This window comes from Ochotona princeps, chromosome 5 (assembly GCF_030435755.1).
Source record: "Ochotona princeps isolate mOchPri1 chromosome 5, mOchPri1.hap1, whole genome shotgun sequence".
NCBI classification, from domain to species: Eukaryota; Metazoa; Chordata; class Mammalia; order Lagomorpha; family Ochotonidae; genus Ochotona; species Ochotona princeps.
The window spans coordinates 92,220,265-92,241,450 of NC_080836.1; the positions used below are offsets into that span (position 1 = coordinate 92,220,265).

Consider the following 21,186-nt stretch of genomic DNA (forward strand, 5'->3'; position numbering starts at 1 on the left):
CCTCTTTTAACTGCCCTGAGTGTAATTCTTCCCCGATAGGCAGCCCAAGCAGCCACATTTGTGCTGTAAGAGCCCACTTCCAGTTGTACTCTGTGTGGCCCTGGCTCCTGGGATTAAGTGGAGCCTGTGAGCCACAGGCATCTGATTGGCAAGTGGCAGGGACTCATCTTGTGGCCCAGCATGAATCTCGCTGCTACAGTGAGCTGGGCCAGTTGGATTCACACACTGGAATCCCAGGTGGGAACTAGTGGGGATCTCAGGCCACTGGGAAGGGTGGCTGGGGAAGTGTTGGGCTGTGGAGGAAGAGGTCGGTGTCCGGAACTTTCTGCTCCTGCCCCCTCACTGCCCCCTCCTGCCCCCTCACTGGGCTACCTCACTCATCCAATGCTTTACCTCACTCATCCCGATTGCTTTACCTCACTCATCCCGATTGCTTTACTTCCAGCTCCACTTGTGTGTGTGCGTATGTTTGCACGTTCATTGTGTGATGGGCTCAGGACTGGTCAGGTGGCCTGGTTTGGCCTGTCTGTCCTGGTCTTTTACTGGAGTTATTGATAAAGTTTCTGGCTTGTGGATTGCTTGGAAACAACCTGGAAGCTGCTGGCTACAAGGGGATGGCTTTCCTGGAAGTGGAGCCATCCAGGGAGAAAGCCAGTGCAGGTGGAAGGCGCAAGATGTCTTACAGCCCTTGGGCCCAGTTGTGCCTGAAGGTGGGACCCTTGAGTTTTAGGGTATGTGAGCTGAAGGAAGCACCACCCCCTTGCCTTAAGCTGATTTGAACCAAGTATGAATCCTGAGGGTCCTAGCCAAACAACCTGCCACTCACAGCTTGAGCCTGGGTGAGTGTGAATTTGTTTTGTTTTTAAAGATTTATTTTTTCTAAAAAAAAATATATATATATATATATATATAATATATAAGATTTATGTAATATATAATATATAAGATTTGTAATATATAAGAGTTATTTTTTCTTCATGTCAAAGGTGGAGTTACAGGGAGAGACAGAAGAAACTTCCATCTGAGGATTAACTACCCATATAGCAGCAGCTGCTGGAGCAAAACCAATCTGAAGCCAGGAGCCTGGAGCTTCCTCCGGGTCTCCCACATGGGTGCAGGGGCCCAAGCACTTGGGCGGTCTTCTGCTGCTTTCCCAGGCACATTAGCAGGGAACTGGGTGGGAAGTGGAGCAGCTTGAACTGGCTTGCATAATGGTTATCAGCGTCACAGCGCCCCCCCCCAGGAATGTGTTTCTTGAATCCAAGGATGAACACGGTGGGTGCAGTGGCACCCACTGACCTGTGTAGTGTGACCCTTGGGCTCTTGCTTCCTGTCCCTGAGTGAGGCTCTCTGAGGAGTCCTGCCCACATTTTTGTGTCTGGCCAAGGCTTTGGCTAGTGTGTTGACTGCTTGCCTGGTGGGATAGCAGAATTGGGAGAGGGTGTGGTCCTCTGGCCCTGGCCTAGCCAGCCCACCACGTCTCTAAATCCTTGCAGTTAACATGCCTGGAAATTGAAATGGGTCGTTGAAACAGCTCTTACTTTAAAATTTAAGTGAAAAGTAATAAACACAGGGGAAAAAAATGTCCTGTACCCAAGGACAAACGTTTAAACAATGAGTTGCATTTATATTCCTGACTCCTAAATTCTCCCTCGAGGCTTGAGCTTGTCATCTTTGTGCATCTGTAAGCTCCCTAAGCAAAGGTTGGTTTCTAATATTGGTTTCTTCCCAGCAGGGCCCTGGCATGGTCTGACAGGAGAGTGGGGAGGAAACAGTGTGACCCCGTGCAGCTGGCTAGTCGGGAGACACTGGCCAGGGTAGGGGATTGTGGTACCAGGCAGAGGGGCTGAGGGCCAGCAAGGCCTGGGCAGAGACTCAGGAAGTAAACTCACCTATTTCTGTTTTGCTCCGAGCTGCCCTGAATTTTTAATTGAAGCAAATTAGAACTTCCCAAAATATTAGTCCACTTTCTTGGTGATGTGCACCGCCCCCTTCACTGTCTGTGCTTTTGCCACGCCTCACCCCTCCCATCTGTGAGTAGTGCTCGTCCAAGAGATAGCTCCTGGCCCGAAACTGTGTTGCGCTAGGAGGCCCACGTGCAAGCCCTGGCCTAGAGGCTGGGTCAGGTCATGAACCAGACAGGCTAGAACAATCTCCCAGTCACAGAGTAATTTGTAGACCCAGGTGAGGCTCTAGGCAGCTGAGAGAGGAGGAGCCAAATCTATTTCCTGGTGCTTCTAGTTGCTGTGCACCCTGGTTATCTTAATGCCACGAAGTCCTCTGCAGCCATTGTGGGGAGATGCTCTGCTGGATGCACTCACTTGGTGTTGGCTGAGGAGTGGTCAGGGAGTGGGAGGGGGAGGCCATGACACCTGCTGCTGGAGCCTCTGACTCAAGCTGGTACAGTACCGTGGGCAGCCACTCTTCCTCCTGGGACCCAGCCACAGCAACTGCTGTGCCACTGATGCTGGGCACAGGTGGCAGGAGACACTTGCCCCAACTGCCACTGGGCTGTTCGTTCAATCTGGCCTTTCCCCTCCAGCAGGCACTTATCGATTGCAGACACATCTCAAATAGTTTGGCCTCAGGCCGGCTGGCACAAAGAATGCCCAGCAGAGGCCATCTGGCTCCTGGAAGGAGGACTCAAAACTGGCCCTCAAGACCCTTTGCTGTGTCTCCTGTAGAAAGGAGGCAGAAGGGGATGGAATATCACGTTTATGGTGGTGGAGTCCAGAGGGAGGAGCAGATTGGTTGTGTGGGGAACAGGGAGTGAAGACAAGAGTGAGGCAGAAGGGGGCAGGTGGTATTGAGATTTCTTTTTTTTTTTTAAAGATTTATTTTATTTTATTACAAAGTCAGATATACAGAGAGGAGGAGAAACAGAGGAAGATCTTCCGTCCGATGACCGCAACGGGTGGTGCGTGCCGATCCAAAGCTGGGAACCAGGAACCTCTTCCAGGTCTCCCACACGGGTGCAGGGTCCCAATGCATTGGGCCGTCCTCAACTGCTTTCCCAGGCCACAGGCAGGGAGCTGGATGGGAAGTGGAGCTGCCGGGATTAGAACCAGCGCCCAGATGGGATCCTGGGGCGTTCAAGGCGAGGACTTTAGCCGCTAGGCCACGCCGCCAGGGTATTGAGATTTCTAAATTGATTTTTAAAGAAGATTATTTGAAAGGCAGGTTACAGGGAGAGAGGGAAAAGACAGAATCTTCTCATGGCTGCAATGGCCAGGGCTGGTCCAGTTCAAAGTCAGGGGCCAGGAGCTTCTGAGGGGTTCACAGACCCAAGCACTTGGGCCATCTTCCACTGCTTTCCTAGGTGCATTAGCAGGGAGTTGGACTGGAAGTGGAGCAGTTGGGACTCAAACTGGTACCCATATGGAATGCCTGTACCACAGGTAGCAGCTTTACCCAATATACCACTGTGCTGGCTCCCAATTAAACATAAGCTCTATTATAGATACAAAATTTATATTTAAACATTTGTGAGGCCCCGTGAAGCTCAGTGGTCTATCAGTGGTGTGATGTGGATTCCTGAGATTTTGGGAGGTGAATGGACAAGCTGGATGGAGCTCTGTCACATTTTCAGTGTGGCAGGGTCCTTGCCAAGGACATTTCATCTGGAGGTGGGGTAACATCTATCCCCTCCACCGTTAGTGGAGCCTATGGAAGGCTGCTCATGCTGCTTAGCTGCGCTTGTGAGCTCAGCCATTGTTCCATGCCCCACTTTGCCTCCCTGCCTCTGGGCTTGTGTGGTATCTGGCATCAGTGGTATCAGTGTGACGTAGGAGAAGGACACAGAGAATTTGGATCTTAAAGATCCAGGATAGTGTCATAGCTTTGTGGCTATTTAACCACAGGCACACAATTTCCCTTGCTTCCATCCTACAGTGGCAGGATAAAACTCACCAATAGCTTACCTACCTGTACAGAACAGCTGAGTGACCCCACGGACATGGATGTGCTGAGTGAATTGGAAACCATTACACATGTACTGGCTAAGCAAACAAGCAACAGCCTGCTAGCCACAAGCCACTTTGTGGTCAAGGAACGCTGCTGGCAGGCACTGGGTGGGGGAAGCCATGCCTCAGAGCCACATGTCTGTGAGCGGCAGCTACCCCAGCATGCTTTAGAGGGACACTTTAGGGGACAGGAGCGAGCCAGGGCGGAGCGTTTCTTGGGCCATCACTTCTCATCGGATCCCTTTGGGTCCATGCCTTCTCTGTCTTCCACATAAACTTTTTCAGTTTATTAGTTACTATAATTACTCTTGTACTTGTCTCCAAAGCCACAGACATTTATTAAAGCTCTTGCATGGTGCCAGGTTCTGAGGCTGCCCTAGACTTGCTCCTGCTTTCAGGGTACTTCCTTGGAGCCAGCCAGGAGGAGTGAAGATTCCAGAAAGAGGATATCCAAGCAGTAACCAGTTGCAAACACCTGCATTGTTGGCAGTTTGTGTGCCGATCATTTCTTTGCCTTTAGCTTGGTTCCTGAGGCCAGCCTGAAAGAAATGTGTGATTACCATTTATTTTAAGTTTTTATTTTTATTTGACAGATCTACAGGGATAAGGAGAGACAAAGAGAGGAGGTTTTCCATCTGAGGAAGGCTTGAGGGCAATTTCTTCTCTCCTGCTTGCCCATTCCTGCACACAACAGAAGTCAAAGCAAGCCTGCCTGCCCAGGTGGGTCCAGCAAGGAGCAGGAGAGGCCAGAGATCTGGATCTTAGAATGTTGTCCCAGTCAAACTAGAAAGACCAGAGAAGGTGAATGCTTGCTTTCTTTTCTTTTCTCTCCTTTCCTTCCCTTCCCTTCCCTTCCCTTCCCTTCCCTTCCCTTCCCTTCCCTTCCCCTTCCCCTTCCCTTCCCTTTCCTTCTCCATCTCTCCCTTCCTGGCAGAGGGTCCAATTTCTCCTGCTGCCCCATGGTGTACACTGCTCACTTCTGTATGAGGCTTTGTATAGTTGAGACTGAGTGGTGAGAACCACAGCTGAACCTTAGCTGCAAGGGAGCCAGGGCATGTGTTTTTTAGCTTCTTCCTTGGCAAGAGACGACTCAGTATATGGGGCAAGACCAAAATGTAGACGCCACAGATGACATATAAATGCCACAGATGATACATAAATACCATTGTGGTCTAGTTCCCAACATGTTGGACCTTGAGACAGTGATTCTAGGGACTGGCCGCCAGAGGAAGCCACCCAGTGAGCTCCTGGCCCATTGGTGGGGAACATAGGCAATGATGTCCTTGTTTCTCCAAGCCTGGGTGGCATATCACTTATGGCAGACAAGCATCCTGGGGTGCTAAGGCGCAGGGTGCGAAGGTCAAGTCAAAGCAGCTGAGGCAGGGCAGAACGTGAGTCCCAACCTTGCCTGAACTAGCTTCTACTTCTGCTGCCACCTTTCCTGTAACCAGTTAGGTGTCTGCAGGCTCTAAGCTAGGAGATGTCATCCTCTGTGTATGCAAAGGGCACTCTTTTTGTCATGGGAATGAAGACCCCATGAGGAGTACACCGCAGGGGACTGACAAGGCAAGATGGGGGGGGGGGGGGACTTGAGCTGGCAAAGGAAAAGCCTTCACCTTTATCTCTGAAACCCTGAGTCTGCAGGTAACAATGGGAGGGTGTCAGCATCTCCCACATCTGTTCCCACAGGACAGCATGGGTTTCTACAAGGCCCTTTGGGAGTAATTTCACTCCATTACTCCTGGCAGGTCAAGGGCAAAGGAAGACTGAAGTTCCAGACAGCTCTAACTGCTGTCAGACCCCCAGCTAGCAGGGAGGTGCTGGGACCAAGTTGTCCAGGGCAGATGGAAGACCAGAGATCCTTCTCTGCCATGTGCCCAGCTGGGAAAGGCTCCAAGGTCCGGAGGGATCTTGGAAGAAGCAAAGAGACCCTGCCAAAAGTCACGGTCACAGTGAGTCTTGGGAGTCACGTGACCTGACTCAGCGTTAGGGATAGTGGGTTGGGAGAATAGATCAGTTGCTAGAGTGGCTATATCAGAAGTACCCCCAAACTGAGTGCCTTTAACCACAGATATGTATTGTCCCAGGTTCTGGAGGCTCCAAGTCCAAGATTAAAGTGTTCCCAGGGCTAGGTGAGCTGTTCTTCCAGCTTCCGACCCAGCCGTGGTCAATGTTTACAGACTGGCCACTTTCCCAGGGTCCTGCATCCTTGGTCCTTCTTGGGGTGAGGACACAGCCTAGGGGACCAGGGCCCACCTTTGGTCTCTTTACCGTCTGTGACAACATTTCTAAATAGCATATTCTGAGGTAGCAGTGTGTGTGTGTGTGTGTGTGTGTGTGTGTGTAAAGACTTCCGTTTCGGAAGGAAAATCCTTCCCTGACTAGCAGTAGATCTCACCTGTGAGTTTGGGGCCCACTCTGCATTCATGTCTGCGCCCCCATCACTGTGCTCACCATTAGCTTGGCCACCCAGGGCCATCCTGTGCCGGACACTGTGCTGGACTCTGTACTGGGCCACCATGCCATGTTGTCATCCTGCCTACTTCACCCATCACGTGACCGCCTGCTGGGGAGCTGCCTCCCACCTCTGTGTCCTGTTTCACGTATGATACCAGGCAGGGACAGTATGGCTGTGGCTATGAACTTGGTCTGCAGCAATGAGTGCCATGGTGGTGGCTCGGACAGTAGCTTTCTGTACACCAATACTGCAAAGACTCGGTGGCTGTAGCAGAGTAGCACACCTGTGCCTGGAAGAGGCAGGGAGTGTGGGGAGGGCCTAGCCAGCACAGGGCTTCGTGGCCAGCTGTGCTGGCTCCCGTCCCTCCATCCCCTGGGATTGCTCTGCACTGAGGAAATTCTCTTCTTGGGCTGAGCAGGCGAAATGCTCAGGGAAGATAAGGAGCATGCCAAGGTCACAGCGCCTTGCCTCTGCCTTCTTTCCTCCACACCTGGCCCCCATCCTCTGCTGTTGTTTCCCAGAGTGTGTGTCTGCTCCCAGGCCAGGCCATTCCACCTCATCCTGACCTGCAGCTCCAACCTTACTTCTTCCTGCTGCTCCCCCTAAGGCTTGCCTAAGGCTGCAGCAGGTGTTCCCCAAGGGACTGTTGGGAACTGAGGTTGTGCTAGGTGTCCAGGGCTGGGGTCAGCCTGGGGTCCAGCCTCCTCCCAAAGACCTCTGCCCTTGAAAAACAGGTGTAACCTCAAGGGGGTGGGTTAATGTGGGAACTGAGCCTTCGAATCTTAGAGGTGGTCGCAACTTCATAACACCCCCAACACAAGCTCCTCTTGGCTGCGGATGGGGGAGGCTGAGGCCCAGGGATGCAGGTAGTACAGTGCCAAGGTCAAACGCAGGGTGGGCGGTGCCAGGCTGCAGAGGCCAGCCCTTGAGCGATGAGGCCAGTGCTTCTTCCAGGTGCTTCTTCCTTTGGTTCTCAGGTCCCAAGAAAGAGGAGGAGGTCCCTTCCAGAGCTTAAAGGGAAGGAAGGGTCTCCGATAAAGCTGCTTGAGAAGGGGGAGGCAGGGGATGAATTTGGGGGTTTGTGGGAATGTAGGGCCAAGCTCCAGCCTCCAGCAACGTGTGGGGCGCCCTGGAGCAGCAGCGTGTGGGCACTTGGGGCCCCGCGCCGGCCAGGGCGGGGTGAGTCACAGCCCAGCTGCTCCCATTGTGCGGCCCCGCGGCGGCGGCGGCGGCAGAGCTGCGGGCCGAGCGCGAGGAGGTGGAGCCCCGGGCTACGGGCTCCGGCGCCTGCGTCCGCCCGAGCCCGCTCGGCTTTGCGCTGCGAAAGGCCGGACGGGAGCCCCGCGGCCGCGCCTGGTAGCGAGCGGGGAGGGACATGGGGCAAGGCGACCGACCGGGGCCCTGCAGGCTCCTGAGCCCCCAGGTACGGCGGGGTGGGGCGGGACGTGGGGTGCGGGCCGCCTCCGGGAGGGGCTGAGCCACGGGGACGCGCTGGGGCCGGGAGTGGGGGGAGCCCCCGCGCGGAGATCCTGACCCCGCCCTCCTCCTCCCCAGGACTCCCTACTAGGCCCCCGCAGCGCCCCCTTCTTCTCACCCGGGTCTCGGGTTCCTTCGTGAGCCAGAGCTTCCCAAGCCGCATCCCTGACCATGGCCAATGGACGGATCCCGCCGCCCGGGGGCGCCTCCCCGCTACCCCAGGTGACCGATGCGCGGGGGTGGGGTGGGGTGGGGGTGCAGAGGAGCGCAAGGTTCGTCCTCTGGCCAGCCTTGGCACTCCAAGCAACGGGCTTGGTATTTCCCAGGAGCCTGGGAGAGGTTGGTTGTTGGGGTGCTGCCCCAGGCCAGTGGGGGAAGGGAGTACAGGGGAAGGGGTTGCTGTGGAAGAGGGAGCCTGTTGACCTCCCCACCTCTTCAGCTCGGATTGGAGTTGGGGGTCCTTAGATAAGGCCATCTGGGCCCAGCAGGTCCGGGTACCCTTGGAGGAGCCCCCTCTGAGTCCAGACACGGAGGAGGAGGACGATGACTTGGGCAAGACCTTGGCCGTGAGCAGGTTTGGGGACCTCATCAGCAAACCCCCGGCCTGGGACCCGGAAAAGCCCAGCCGCAGCTTCAGCGAGCGGGACTTTGCGTGTGGGTAGTCCCTGGACCCCCCCCCTAGTGCGGCTGCCCTCACCACCATCACCTTCATCGCGCCCCCATCACTGCGCTCACCACCGGCTTGGCCACCCAGGGCCATCCTGTGCCGGACACTGTGCTGGACTCTGTGCTGGGCCACCATGCCATGTTAAGTCATCCTGCCTCCTTCACCCATCACGTGACCACCTGCTGGGGAGCCGGGGAGGTGGGGGGCTCAGAAGAGGGCGGATGTAGGGAAATGGGCCTGAGCCTCCTCTCTTGACCTTCATCTTTGTCTTTGGGCCTGCCTTATCTCCCTCCTAGTGACTCTTGTCCTTCCTGCTGTCTCATGTCCTCCTCTCCCCACCCCCATTTCATGACGGTCCCTCTCCATCGCTCCTCTCCCCAGTGCTAACCAGGCCTCCCCTGAGACAGGAGCCTGGACACTCTGTCGGGCGGGGCAGGGGTGGAGTGGGGAGCACTGGGGGTGTTCTTGTTTGAGCCTTGAGCTAGAATGGGGTGTGTTCCCTTGGGGTAGGGAGGAACCCCCGTTCTGTGTCAGGGCTTCAACCGGCTCTCCTGCACCCCCAGTTCACCGGCACACATCCCACCACACCCACCACCCGCTTTCGGCGCGCCTGCCTCCACCTCATAAACTGCGGCGGCTGCCCGCCACTTCCACACGGCACTCCAGGAGGAAGCGGAAAAAGGAGAAGACCTCTGCTCCCCCTTCGGAGGGCACCCCTCCCATCCAGGAGGAAGGGGCAGCTGGGGCCGACAACGAAGAGGATGAGGAAGAGGAGGAGGGAGAGGAAGAAGAGGAAGGGGAGTCCGAGGCAGAACCTGTGGAACCCCCAAACTCAGGGTCCCCCAAGAAGGCAAAGGTAGCATCTATGCCTTGGAGAGAGGGGTGAGGATATTGTGAGTCGGGGGCAGGTGGCTGGCAGGTGAGTTGAGGCAGGGCCGGGGTTGTACCTGTTTGTCCACAGTTTTCCATCGGAGGCAGTGATGAGGATGACAGCCCACGCCTGGCTGGGAGGGCCGCCTTCGCCAGGTCGCTGCCCGCAGTGGGCCCACACCCTGACAAGAGCCCGCAGCACTTGGTCAGGTACTGGTCCTGGGCTCCTGCTGAGCAGAACCCAAGGTCACCCCCTTCTTCACCCCAGAGAGGAGAGGGAAAGAGAGGGGAGCTTCTCTGTCCACCTGGCTTACTCTGCAGGAGATGCTGAGCTGAGGGAGTGAGGGAGAAGATGGGGATGAAGGCAGAGGAGGGGTACCAGTGAGGTGGGAAGGACTGGAGTGATGGAGGTGGGGGTGGGGAGCCAGGTCTGCTTCCTTTTCTGTCCAGGAGGGCCTTGGCTGGTGCTGCAGGCCTCCTGGGAAGGCAGTAGCCTGTCAAGTCCAAGGCTGCATTGTTGCCTTCCCAGCTCTCCCAGCCCACGAACCCGGGCCTCCCGGGTGGCCGGGGAGAAGACCCGGCCCTGGAGCCCATCGGCCAGTTACGACTTGAGGGAGCGACTGTGTCCAGGCAGTGCCCTAGGCAACCCGGGGGGCCCGGAGCAGCAGGTGCCCACGGATGAGGCAGAGGCCCGGATGCTGGGCTCTGCGGACCTGGATGACATGAAGAGTGAGTGATTCCTGGGGCAACCCATGGGGACACCTGGCCTGCCAGGGACCTCTGAGAGTGTCTGCTAGCCCCTGTCCAGGGCCCTGTCAGCATCCCTGTCTGCTGGTGTGCGGTCAGAGTTGCCCCACACAGCCACCTCCCTGGTTGCCAGAGCTGAGGTTTGCCCTTGGGACACTTCCACCTTGTAGGCCTGACTCTGTCCTCTGAGTCACTCCTGGAATGAGGGACCCCCTCTCCCTGTGTCCCCCAGTTCCGGACTCCCCTTCAAGCTAGGGTTGTTAGAGCCGGGCTGCTCTGCTCACCCAGCCCCTGTTCTTCCCTGCGTCAGGCGCTCCTCACCCCTTCAGCCCCCTCCTCGGCCAGGCCTGGCTGTGATCTCGGTACATTCCTTCCATCTTATCAGTACCCTGGCTTCTGTGCCACCTGTCATCGTGCATAGGGCTTCGTGCCGAGGCCAGGGGCATCACATCACTGGTCCCGCCCTGTTGCCCTTCTCTTCCTCCTCCTCAGGCTGTGGGTTGGGTAGGGGGAGGAGGGAAGGGTAGGGCTTTGAGCTCAATACGTCATGGAAAGTTGCCAGGGCCTGAGGACAGGGGCAGGAACAATCCGATGGCAGCGGTGGTAGCAGCAGCCGTGGTGGCAGGATGGGAGGGTCAAGGGGAGGACCTGTTTACAGACCCAGGGGGAGCTGACAGGGACAGGGAGCAGGCTTGGGAACACGGGGTGTCAGTCAGGGTTGGGAGGGCTGGCCACTTGCCGCTCCAGTTGGACGGAGACCATTCTGGCCTCCCAGGAGAGCCATAGGGAACAGGGACTGAGGTCTTGGCCACTGTGCGGGACAATGACAATGCTAATGGAGGAGACCACAGAGCCCAATGGGATGCTGAGCCCTGGGCTAGGAGATGCTGAGGGCATGGGCCCCACGGGCAATCGAGCTCCGAGCCCGGGTGACTCCCTGGCCTCTGAGGACCTGGAGATGTTTGTGCTGGACTTTGAGGACTGTGTTCTTTGGGAGCCCGGGGGCCAGCTAAGTCCCTTGGCAGGGGCAGCAGCTTGTAAGTAACTGGGTGGTAAGCCTTGGCCTACTTGCCGGCCTGGGACAAGGGGAAGAGTGGCATGGAGGGGAGCCCTGCTGAGTGTGCAGGGTATGTACCTACTGGGTGAGCCCATGGGAAGTGCTGGGAGTTTAGTGCCTGGGGCACCTGTCAGTTACAGGGACTTTGGGCGAGGGGTGCTGACGATGGCAGGCCCTTAAGGTCCACCCAGGGTTGGGGATGGGCTGGGGACTAGCTGGAGGAATAGCTTGGGTCTTCCTTTTGATTGGCACTTGGCTGATCCTTCTCCCTTCCTGAGTTCTGCCACATTATGGGCTGTGGTCCTGGCAGCCTGGTTCCTCAGTGACTTGTGTGCCCACCCTTCAGCCTGGCTGGACAGAGCAGGGACCTGGGGTGGCCCTGAACCTGGCTCCTGCATTCACCAGGCGCTTGCTCCTCCCTGCAGGCCATCGGCTGGAGGACAATCCTGGCGTGCGGCGGCATCTGGTGAAGAAGCCATCCCGGGTGCAGGGCGGGAGGGGCAGTCGAGCTGGTCTGGCCCCCTCGGTGCGCCGGAAGAAGAAGAAGCAGCAGCCTGACCGGAGGCCACATGAGGTGTGGCACCCCAGAGTGTGGGCTGTGGCCTCTGTATGCCCTCTGCCCTGAGCCCTGTGTCCCTGTCCTGCACCTGACCCGCTCGTCCCAGCTGTCTCCGTGCTTGGCATCCAGGTGTTCGTGGAACTGAACGAGCTGATGCTGGATCGCAGCCAGGAGCCGCACTGGCGGGAGACGGCACGCTGGATCAAGTTTGAGGAGGATGTGGAGGAGGAGACAGAGCGCTGGGGGAAGCCCCACGTGGCTTCGTTGTCCTTCCGCAGCCTGCTGGAACTCAGGAGGACCATTGCCCATGGTGGGGACTTGGGCTGGGCCCCTTCATCCCCACATAGCTCAGCCTTAGCTGGGCTCCTGGACCCTGTTGCCTCCCCCCACTCCCAGGCTCCTGGGCCCAGGCAAGATCTGGCTGCTCCTTTGGGGCCGTGGAGACCCAATGCCTTAGCAGCCTGTAAACTCTGAGGTGTCTGGTACTGTGCCCAGCACCCAGTAGATGTTCAGTACCCATGCGGCACACAGTAGGTCTTTAGTACTGGCCCATGGAGCTGTGGATCTGGTTGGGTGCTGAGGCACTTGGCTTGCCCAGCCTGCCCTGGAGAAGCAAGGTGGCGTGGTGGGAGGTGGCGGTGAATGGGTGGGTGGATGGGGCCATGCCCCTCTGTTGGCCACGCCCCTAGGAGCTGCCCTTCTGGACTTGGAGCAAACCACACTGCCTGGCATCGCGCACCTGGTGGTGGAGACCATGATTGTGTCAGACCAGATCCGGCCGGAGGACAGGGCCAGTGTATTGCGCACATTGCTGCTGAAACACAGGTGTGGGCTGGGGGGCTAGAGGGCCCTCCAAGGCTGTGCATGATGGTCCCATTCCTTTTAGCAGCTATTGGAAGCCCCGACCCTCTGCTTCTCATCTAATGCAACCCCCTCATCAACCTGCCTCTCCTCTTCCCCCCAGCCATCCCAATGATGACAAGGACAGTGGCTTTTTCCCCCGAAACCCATCGAGCTCCAGTGTGAACTCCGTCCTGGGAAACCATCATCCGACCCCCAGTCATGGCCCCGACGGCGCCGTGCCCACCGTGGCTGATGATGTGGGCGAGCCAGCCCCGCTCTGGCCTCATGACCCAGACTCCAGAGAGGTCAGTGACCTCGAGCAGACATGGACTGGGCAGGCCTGGGAAGGGGTTGGGTCTGGTGTGAAGTCGCTGAGCAGATCGGGATTGGCTGTGCGTGCTGAGGTCCCTGGAGGATAGAGATGTAGCCGGGCGACATGGCCGAGCTGGGGGAGCCATCTGAGTGCCAGTATGTGGCTGAGGGGCTGGGGTGGGGTGTTGAGGAGGGGTGCGGACCCCAGGCTGGGAGGGTGGGGGTTGCGGGGGCCTCAGCCCTGGGATGGCGTGGGGGGTGGGTGGGAGGGCCTACCACGGCCTGCGGTCTGGGTCCCAGCCCTATTCCAGTTCTGCGTCCTTAGAAGCCCCTCCACATGCCTGGGGGAGACGGCCACCGGGGGAAGAGCCTGAAGCTGCTTCAGAAGATCCCCGAAGATGCCGAGGCCACCGTCGTGCTTGTGGGTGAGAAGGCCGGGCGCCCGTGTTGCCTCCCACAGTGGCGGCCTGCTTGGCTTGAGCTCTGCCTCCTCCGTGTTCAGCCAGGCCCCCTCTTGGCTCCTGCTCTGTTCTTTTTCTTTCTGCATGATTGTTAGTTTGTATAAGCATCACTGTGAGGATTAGAGAGAAGTGGCCCTTCTTTGATTTGCTTAATTTGCACCTGTTGGTGCAGTCTCATGACATAGAAGTGAAGAGGGGGTTTCTTTCTTTTTTTTTTTTAAAGATTTATTTTATTTTTATTGCAAAGTCAGATATACAGAGAGGAAGATCTTCTCTCTGATGATTCACTCCTCAAGTGACTGCAATGATCAGAGCTGCGCCGATCCGAAGCCAGGAGCCAGGAGCCAGGAGCCTCCTCCTGGTCTCCCATGCGGGTGCAGGGTCCCAAGGCTTTTGGCCAACCTCAACTGCTTTCCCAGGCCACAAGCAGGGAGCTGGATGGGAAGCAGGGCTGCAGAGATTAGAACCAGTGCCTATATGGGATCCTGGCACATTCAAGGCGAGGACTTTAGATGCTAGGGCACCGCTCCAGGCCCATTGGGGGTTTCTTGATGCAGTGTACAACCTGCTCAGCTGTACATGACAACCCCAGCTGATACCCACTTCTGAGTCTGCTTTGACTGTTCCCTTTTGCCTAGCGCTTCATGCCTCCTTGTCCTCCCTCTCCTCCCTCCCTCCAGGCTGTGTGCCTTTCTTGGAGCAGCCAGCGGCCGCCTTCGTGCGGCTGAGTGAGGCTGTGCTCTTGGAGTCGGTGTTGGAGGTCCCTGTGCCAGTGCGCTTCCTGTTTGTCATGCTGGGACCCAGCCACATTAGCACCGACTACCATGAGCTGGGGCGCTCCATTGCCACCCTCATGTCTGACAAGGTGGGTGCTGCACCCCAAGCTAGGGTTCCCCAGACCTCTTCCCCTGGGGTCCTGCGTGGAGGGAAGGGTGGCTAAGGTTCACTCCTGGGTGGGAGCTATGCTCTGGAAGCTGTTAGTGGGTGAGCTCTTGGTCCAGGGGAGAAAAGGGAACCAAGGCTGTGGGGCTGCGGGGCTGCAGGGCTGTGGGGCTGTGGGGCTGTGGCAGGTGACTGAAGCAGTCCAGTGCCAGAGCTTTTGAGGGGCTGCAGGCCTTAAAGGGGCGGGTGTAGCTCCCTACCATAGCTTCTCAATGCTAGGGGCGATGATGTTCCAAACCCCTGTTTATCCGTGGGGTGCACTCAGCATGGCTCTTGGGGCCCCTGTGTGGTGGACCACGTGGCACCTCCTTAGGGGTTGCTGGTGGGCGCATCTGGAGGCCCTGGGATGTAGGGAGGTCAGGGCTCTTGGCCTGGACTGTGCCACGTGGGGAATGTGTGCTGGTAGACTGCGGTGGTATGGTGTGGCTGTGGACCCTGCCTTAACTGGCTCACTGATCCGGTCCCTTTTGCCCTCCACTCCATTCTACAGCTGTTTCACGAGGCTGCCTACCAGGCAGATGACCGGCAGGACCTGCTGAGCGCCATCAGTGAGTTCCTGGATGGCAGTATCGTGATCCCCCCGTCGGAGGTAGAAGGCCGGGACCTGCTGCGCTCCGTGGCTGCCTTCCAGCGTGAACTGCTGCGCAAGCGGCGGGAGCGTGAGCAGACCAAGGTTGAGATGACCACGCGGGGCGGCTACCTGGCTCCTGGGAAAGGTTAGAGCGTGCGCACGCGCGCGCGCACACACACACATCTCCTTCCAGGCGGGGCTGGGCTTGGGTAGGTGGCAGGTGTGGGGGGCGTGATCCGAGTCCCAGCAGCTCCTTTTTTCCCTCAGAGCTGGCTTTGGAGATGGGGGGCTCCGAGGTGGCTCCTGAGGACGACCCCCTCCTGCGGACGGGCTCTGTGTTTGGAGGGTTGATTCGGGATGTGAAGCGCCGGTACCCGCAGTACCCCAGCGACCTGCGGGACGCCCTGCACTCGCAGTGTGTGGCAGCTGTGCTCTTCATCTACTTCGCTGCACTCAGCCCTGCCATCACCTTTGGGGGGCTGCTAGGTGAGGGGCTCCTCTGGGTGCTTCAAGGGCCCCTGTCACCTGCAGGGTGTCTGGGCCAGGGTGCTGGTCATAAAGTAAGGAGGCTGATCATTCTTGGGGGGAAGAGGGTTGCCATGGGAAGGGGACCCTCCTGCTACTCTGCTGCTGTTGGGGCCATCGGCTTACTTCGGATGAGCCGAGGGCCTGCCACTGAGCATGCCCATCCCAGGGGAGAAGACAGAAGGGCTGATGGGCGTGTCAGAGCTGATTGTGTCCACGGCTGTGCTGGGCGTCCTCTTCTCTCTGCTGGGAGCCCAGCCGCTGCTTGTGGTGGGCTTCTCTGGGCCCCTGCTGGTCTTTGAAGAGGCTTTCTTCAAGGTGAGAGTCTAGCCTGTGCAGCTGCCCTGCTTGCCTGGTGGAGGGGTGGATGGGTCCCTGTGGCACCCCTCCCCCAGCCGCACAAGGCAGCAGCCAGCAGGGCAGACCAGCTGTGGGTGACCTGTTGCTCTCCCTGCTAGTTCTGCCAAGCTCAGGAGCTGGAGTACCTCACTGGCCGTGTGTGGGTCGGCCTCTGGCTGGTGGTCTTCGTGCTGGCCCTGGTGGCCGCAGAGGGCAGCTTCCTGGTGCGCTATATCTCACCGTTCACCCAGGAGATCTTTGCCTTCCTCATCTCACTGATCTTCATCTATGAGACCTTCCACAAGCTCTACAAGGTGACCACTGGAGAGGCGTTGGGGTGGGCAGCGCCTTGGGTAGCAGAGCAGGAGACAGGGTAAGAAGGGAGGAGGGCATTGTTGGGGCCGCGGGGACTCCTGGGCCAGGTCGGAGCTGGAGGAGAGGGAGTCAGAGCTGGAGGGATGCCTGTTAAAGGCTGCAGGTGGCCGCCAGGAGGTTGTGCAGTGAGCATGCACTGGCACACCCATGTGATGGGCCAGAGATGCAGCCTCTGTGCTGAGGGACCACGGTCCTCAGGTCCCTTTGACTGGAGGGGTGTTTGTATGTGTGTGCGCATGTGCAAGCTGTGGTTAAATGTGTGTTGTCATCTCTTCAGTTCCTGCTGGTGATGAAACTAGGGCGGGTGATGAGATGTCCCTTGTTATCCTCATCCAGGTCTTCACAGAGCACCCCCTGCTGCCCTTCTACCCCCCAGAGGGGGCCCTGGAAGGAGTTCCAGAGGCCGGTTTGGAGCTGAACGGGAGTGCCCTGCCGCCTACCGAGGGCCCACCAGGCCCCCGGAACCAGCCCAACACAGCCCTGCTCTCCCTCATCCTCATGCTAGGGACCTTCCTCATCGCCTTCTTCTTGCGAAAGTTCAGGAACAGCCGCTTCCTGGGTGGCAAGGTGTGTGGCTGCTGGTTATGGCGCCCTCTAGTGGCGGGGGGCGCCACCCTTGGCAGCGGTCGGGGCAGAAAGAGGGGTCCCAGGCAGGTATTTGCGGTCCTCCTCTCCTCCTCCACCTCCCTCTCTACTTCCTTCCCCTCCTGGCAGGCGCGCCGCATCATTGGAGATTTTGGCATCCCCATCTCCATCCTCGTGATGGTCCTGGTGGATTACTCCATCACAGACACCTATACTCAGGTGCGTGAGCCCTGGCTGCATGCGGCCAGCTTGGGGGCACCAGGAGCAGTGCTGGAACTCAGCTTAGTGTTGGGTGGGTGGGGCGAGGAGGAGCCCCTGGAGTTTTCAAAGCACCTGTTGGGGTGTGGGGCTGGAGCCCGGGTCTCGGCTCAGCAAAATGTGTCCCTTCTCTGCCTTTCACCACACCTGTGGCATGATGGTGACTTCAGAGGCTGCAACATTTATTTCCCCAAACCTGTCTGCACATTAGTTCCCCCTGGTCCCCTATGGAGGGCTGAGAACTCACAGGGGCCTTCTTGCTGCGGGGATGCCACTGCGGCCTTGAGCCCTGCATTCTCCCTGCCTTGCAGAAGTTGACGGTACCCACGGGCCTCTCGGTGACCTCCCCTCACAAGCGCACATGGTTCATCCCACCCCTGGGCAGCGCCCGGCCCTTCCCACCCTGGATGATGGTGGCAGCTGCTGTCCCTGCCCTCCTGGTCCTCATCCTCATCTTCATGGAGACACAAATCACGGCGTAAGTGGGTTGGGGGCCGGCTGGGTGGGGCAGGGGCTGGGCTGTCTCCTTGGCTTGGTGTCAGGGTTAAGGTAGGGGCATACTGCTGGTCTGGGGGTGCAGCGGTCCTTAGGCCAGTGCGGGACCGCTGGGGCAGGTGTGTTGGCCTGAGGACAGTGTCACCACCCCTGTGTGTATGGTGGCACATCCCAGAGCTGGGGACACTGCAATGTGTTTTGTTATCCAGGTACACATGTGTCACCCACCACAATGATGGGTGAGAGCCAGATCAAGTGTTTGTGACAGTACCGCGCTGTCGACGGTGTGAGGACGTGGCTCTGCTCCAGTGTGGAGGAATGGGGCGGCGGGGAGGAGGGGATGGAAAGAGGGAGCCGGCCCAGCCCCGCCTCACCATGTCGCCCTGCAGGCTCATTGTCAGCCAGAAGGCCAGGAGGCTGCTCAAGGGTTCCGGCTTCCACCTTGACCTGCTACTGATTGGCTCCCTGGGCGGGCTCTGTGGCCTCTTTGGCTTGCCGTGGCTCACCGCCGCCACTGTCCGCTCCGTCACCCACGTCAACGCGCTCACCGTCATGCGCACTGCCATTGCACCAGGAGACAAGCCCCAGATTCAGGAGGTGCGGGAGCAGCGGGTCACCGGGGTGCTCATCGCAAGCCTCGTGGGTGAGAGCGCGGCTGCTCCCTGCACCCCATCCCCGCCCCCGCAGCCCCTCTCCACCACGGAGCATACAGCCTGGCCTACACTGTGTCCCAGGCCTGCCCACTGCCTTCTGAATGTGCTCAGGTTCAGGCCCAGCGCCCCCTCTGGCCCTGACCCTGCTGCCCAGTGCTCCTGGAGCCTCCTCAAGCCCTTCCCTGGTTCCCTGCCTCCCATAAATGGGAATGAGACCCTGTATCCTGTTGCCCCCAGCCCGTCCTCACGGGGCTGGCTGCGGCACACCAGGTGTGTCCGCTCTGGCGGGTTGCCTGAGGGACCGGTTGGGTCTGTGTCACTCTCACAGGCCTGTCCATCGTCATGGGGGCAGTGCTGCGTCGCATCCCGCTGGCTGTCCTCTTTGGCATTTTCCTGTACATGGGCGTCACGTCGTTGTCCGGCATCCAGCTCTCCCAGCGCCTGTTGCTCATCTTCATGCCAGCCAAGCACCACCCTGAGCAGCCCTATGTGACCAAGGTCAGGCCGGGAAGCATGGGGTGAGGGCGGGGAGGGGAGCTCCTGGGGCTGCAGGTACACATGATGTACAGGGTGGCATGGCTGGGATGCGGGAGCAGGCTGGGCTTCTGCATGGTGAGGTCCTGTGCCTGCCCTCCAGGTGAGGACATGGCGGATGCACCTGTTCACCTGTATCCAGCTGGCCTGCATCGTGCTGCTCTGGGTGGTCAAGTCCACGGCGGCCTCCCTTGCCTTCCCCTTCCTGCTGCTGCTCACAGTGCCTCTGAGGCGTTGCCTGTTGCCCCGGCTCTTCCAGGAGAGGGAGCTACAGGCAGTAAGAGAAGGGGGCTTCTGACGGGGTGGGCAGTGTTGGGTTAGGTGGGTCCTGAAGCGAGATACCTGGCTGCTGTATCTCCACCGGGCCACTTGCTGGCTGTGTGATTTTAGGTAGGTTACATGGTGGAAGGGGAGAGAGTAGACCCTGCCACATTGGGCTGTTGGGAAGATTAAGTGCTGATCCAGGTAGTGCATCAGCATAATGGTTTGGGACAGAGTAAGTTCAGGGCTGCTGCAGACAGCTGTGCGGGCTATGGGCTTAGCAAAAGCACCTAAGGTTCAGGGGGGCGTTGGGTCCATCTTGTGCCCTTTAGCAGCTGGAAGAAGGGCATCCTTGCTGAAATGTGGCAGACCAGGGGAGCAGGAGCAGGAGTGGCCATGGGTCTAGCCACCTGCTGGACCCGCTCCACTCTTGTGACAAATGTTACGATCAGGAGGTGCCTTGTGTCTGGGCTGCAGGTTTTGGGCAACTTGGGGTCATAGTCCCCTCAGAAAGAGGCAATAGGAGTGGCCGGGGCTGGGAGCAGCCTGCTGTGTCCCTGCCTCTCCCACTCTGCCCTGCTCTTGCCTCTGCAGCTGGACTCGGAAGACGCTGAGCCCAACTTCGACGAGGACGGCCAGGACGAGTACAATGAGCTGCACATGCCCGTATGATGGACACCGGAGCCAAGGGACTCCTCTGCACCCGAGCTGGACCTGAATGGCCAGCTCCCCGCGGGGCTCCTCCTGGGGCTGGCCACAGACAGCCTCCCCATAGACCAGCACAGGCTTTGCGTTCATTATAGCCACACTCCTTGTCTGGCGTCTGCCTCTCATTCTCCCCACCCCCCCGCCTCTGGCTTCTTCTCGGGTCGTGCTTATCAATTTGGAAGGGGTACAAGGGGAGGATTCCATGATCAAGGCCGGCATTGGGGGGAAGCTTTAGACAAGGACAGGGTCCTTGGAGAGGGCAGGGGTGGGAGCAGTCAGGGCCACAGCAGGTCGGAGCTGGCGGGCGGTGCTTATCTTGCCTGCAGCACCCCCTCAAATGCAGCTGAGGGGCAGCAGGAGGCCCAAGGTCATCCTGGCTGGCAACTCCAACCCTGTTTAGGAAGGATGGGGCTGCGGAGACGGGGAGGAAGGCTGGTTCACTTCAGCCACGGAGGACGTCAGAACGGCTCCAGGGCTTAGGGCTGGCTTTGGGGTCCCTGGGACCGTTATAGATTCTCTTGGCTTAAAAGAGGCAGTTTTGGGATTCCTGAGGCCGCTCCTTGTGCAACAATCTCTGCTCTGCCAGAAATAACCTGGGAGGCCTAGAGGAGGAGAAAGAGGAGGAGGTGGAAATGGGAGCCCGGTGCGGCACAGTTGCTAGGCAACGAGCACCTTGAGGAGGCCGTCCGCCCTCCGTGCTGCCCCCTGGTGGCCGCTCCCGCACACGGCAAGGCCACCGTGGTCACGAGCAGGCGCGGCACCGCCACCTGCTGGATCCGCTGCGTTCCTTCGGTTTCCCCCCGTCTGGGCGAGGCGGCGGGGTGGGCAGCCGGGACGGGGGCTCCCTCAGACCCACACGTTCTCTGGGAGCTGGCCCTGCTCCCTGCATATTCCGCTGTGCCGTTCTCCTCGTATGCATTCAGGCCAACAGCTTAGCACCCCAACGGTAGGCCGCGGTGGGCTGTTTGCTGTATTGGTCTGGAGCTGAGCTTTCCCAGCTGTCGCGGATTAGCCGCCTTTCTCTCCAGGCGCCTGCTCCCTGGGCCTCTGGCGCCGCGGTGGCCTCTAACTGCGCTTGGCTAGCCCTGGCCGACGTGAGGACAGGAACCTTTCTCCCAAGGTAGGGTGGAATTTCGAAACAGCTTTGCTGCGTATCGAGGTGAAGGTCACCCGCACCCAGCGACCATGCCTATCGCGTGCAGAGCTGATTCCAGGCAAGGAGATGGTGGGAACCTCCTATCCAATCCTTCCCGCATCAGCCCGGCTCCCCCTTTGGGGCCTTGATGTGGTTTGGCTTTCGAAGAAGGGACTGGCCCTCTCCCACACCCTCGGAGGGGAAAAGGGGGCTACCTGAACCCGGGAGACTGGACTCTTCCTTGGGCATAGGTGGTGTCAATCATCTCTTCCTGGCCTTTAGCTGAGAACTCAACCGTAAAATAGCGACTGCACGGAGTGGGAGGCTTTCGGAAGGGGAAGAGTGCAGGGTCGGTGTGGGACACTCGAAAGCTCAGGCTTCAGTGAGCCAGAT

At 58.7% G+C, this 21,186-nt stretch overlaps 1 protein-coding gene across 4 annotated transcripts; it reads left to right on the forward strand.

The window, feature by feature from the left end:
* Nucleotides 1–7,583: 7,583 nt before the first annotated feature.
* On the forward strand, nucleotides 7,584–19,770 carry SLC4A3 (solute carrier family 4 member 3). Of its 4 annotated transcripts, XM_004576786.3 has the most exons (23): nucleotides 7,587–7,843; nucleotides 7,975–8,118; nucleotides 8,385–8,550; nucleotides 9,127–9,419; nucleotides 9,525–9,643; nucleotides 9,963–10,162; nucleotides 11,663–11,811; nucleotides 11,926–12,106; nucleotides 12,486–12,621; nucleotides 12,761–12,944; nucleotides 13,277–13,376; nucleotides 14,093–14,277; nucleotides 14,845–15,070; nucleotides 15,193–15,411; nucleotides 15,620–15,768; nucleotides 15,909–16,103; nucleotides 16,501–16,731; nucleotides 16,879–16,968; nucleotides 17,319–17,485; nucleotides 17,892–18,145; nucleotides 18,484–18,653; nucleotides 18,793–18,966; nucleotides 19,545–19,770. In XM_004576786.3, the coding sequence occupies exons 2-23, from the start codon at nucleotides 8,068–8,070 to the stop codon at nucleotides 19,620–19,622; spliced, it is 3,717 nt and encodes a 1,238-aa protein (XP_004576843.2). In that variant the 5' UTR covers nucleotides 7,587–7,843; nucleotides 7,975–8,067; the 3' UTR covers nucleotides 19,623–19,770. The 4 variants fall into 4 exon arrangements, with proteins under 4 accessions (XP_058521046.1, XP_004576843.2, XP_058521045.1 ...); XM_058665063.1 differs by lacking the exon at nucleotides 19,545–19,770 and having other exon boundaries at nucleotides 7,584–7,843; nucleotides 17,892–18,099; nucleotides 18,793–18,932; XM_058665062.1 differs by lacking the exons at nucleotides 7,587–7,843; nucleotides 7,975–8,118 and having other exon boundaries at nucleotides 8,411–8,703.
* The last annotated feature ends 1,416 nt before the right edge of the window (nucleotides 19,771–21,186 follow it).

Coding starts and splice junctions, on each gene's coding strand:
- SLC4A3 (XM_004576786.3), top strand. CDS start 8,068: ATGGCCAATGGACGGATCCCGCCGCCCGGGGGCGCCTCCCCGCTACCC. Junction 8,119..8,384: donor GCGCCTCCCCGCTACCCCAG/GTGACCGATGCG, acceptor TGGGCCCAGCAG/GTCCGGGTACCCTTGGAGGA. Junction 13,377..14,092: donor GGCCACCGTCGTGCTTGTGG/GTGAGAAGGCCG, acceptor CCCTCCCTCCAG/GCTGTGTGCCTTTCTTGGAG.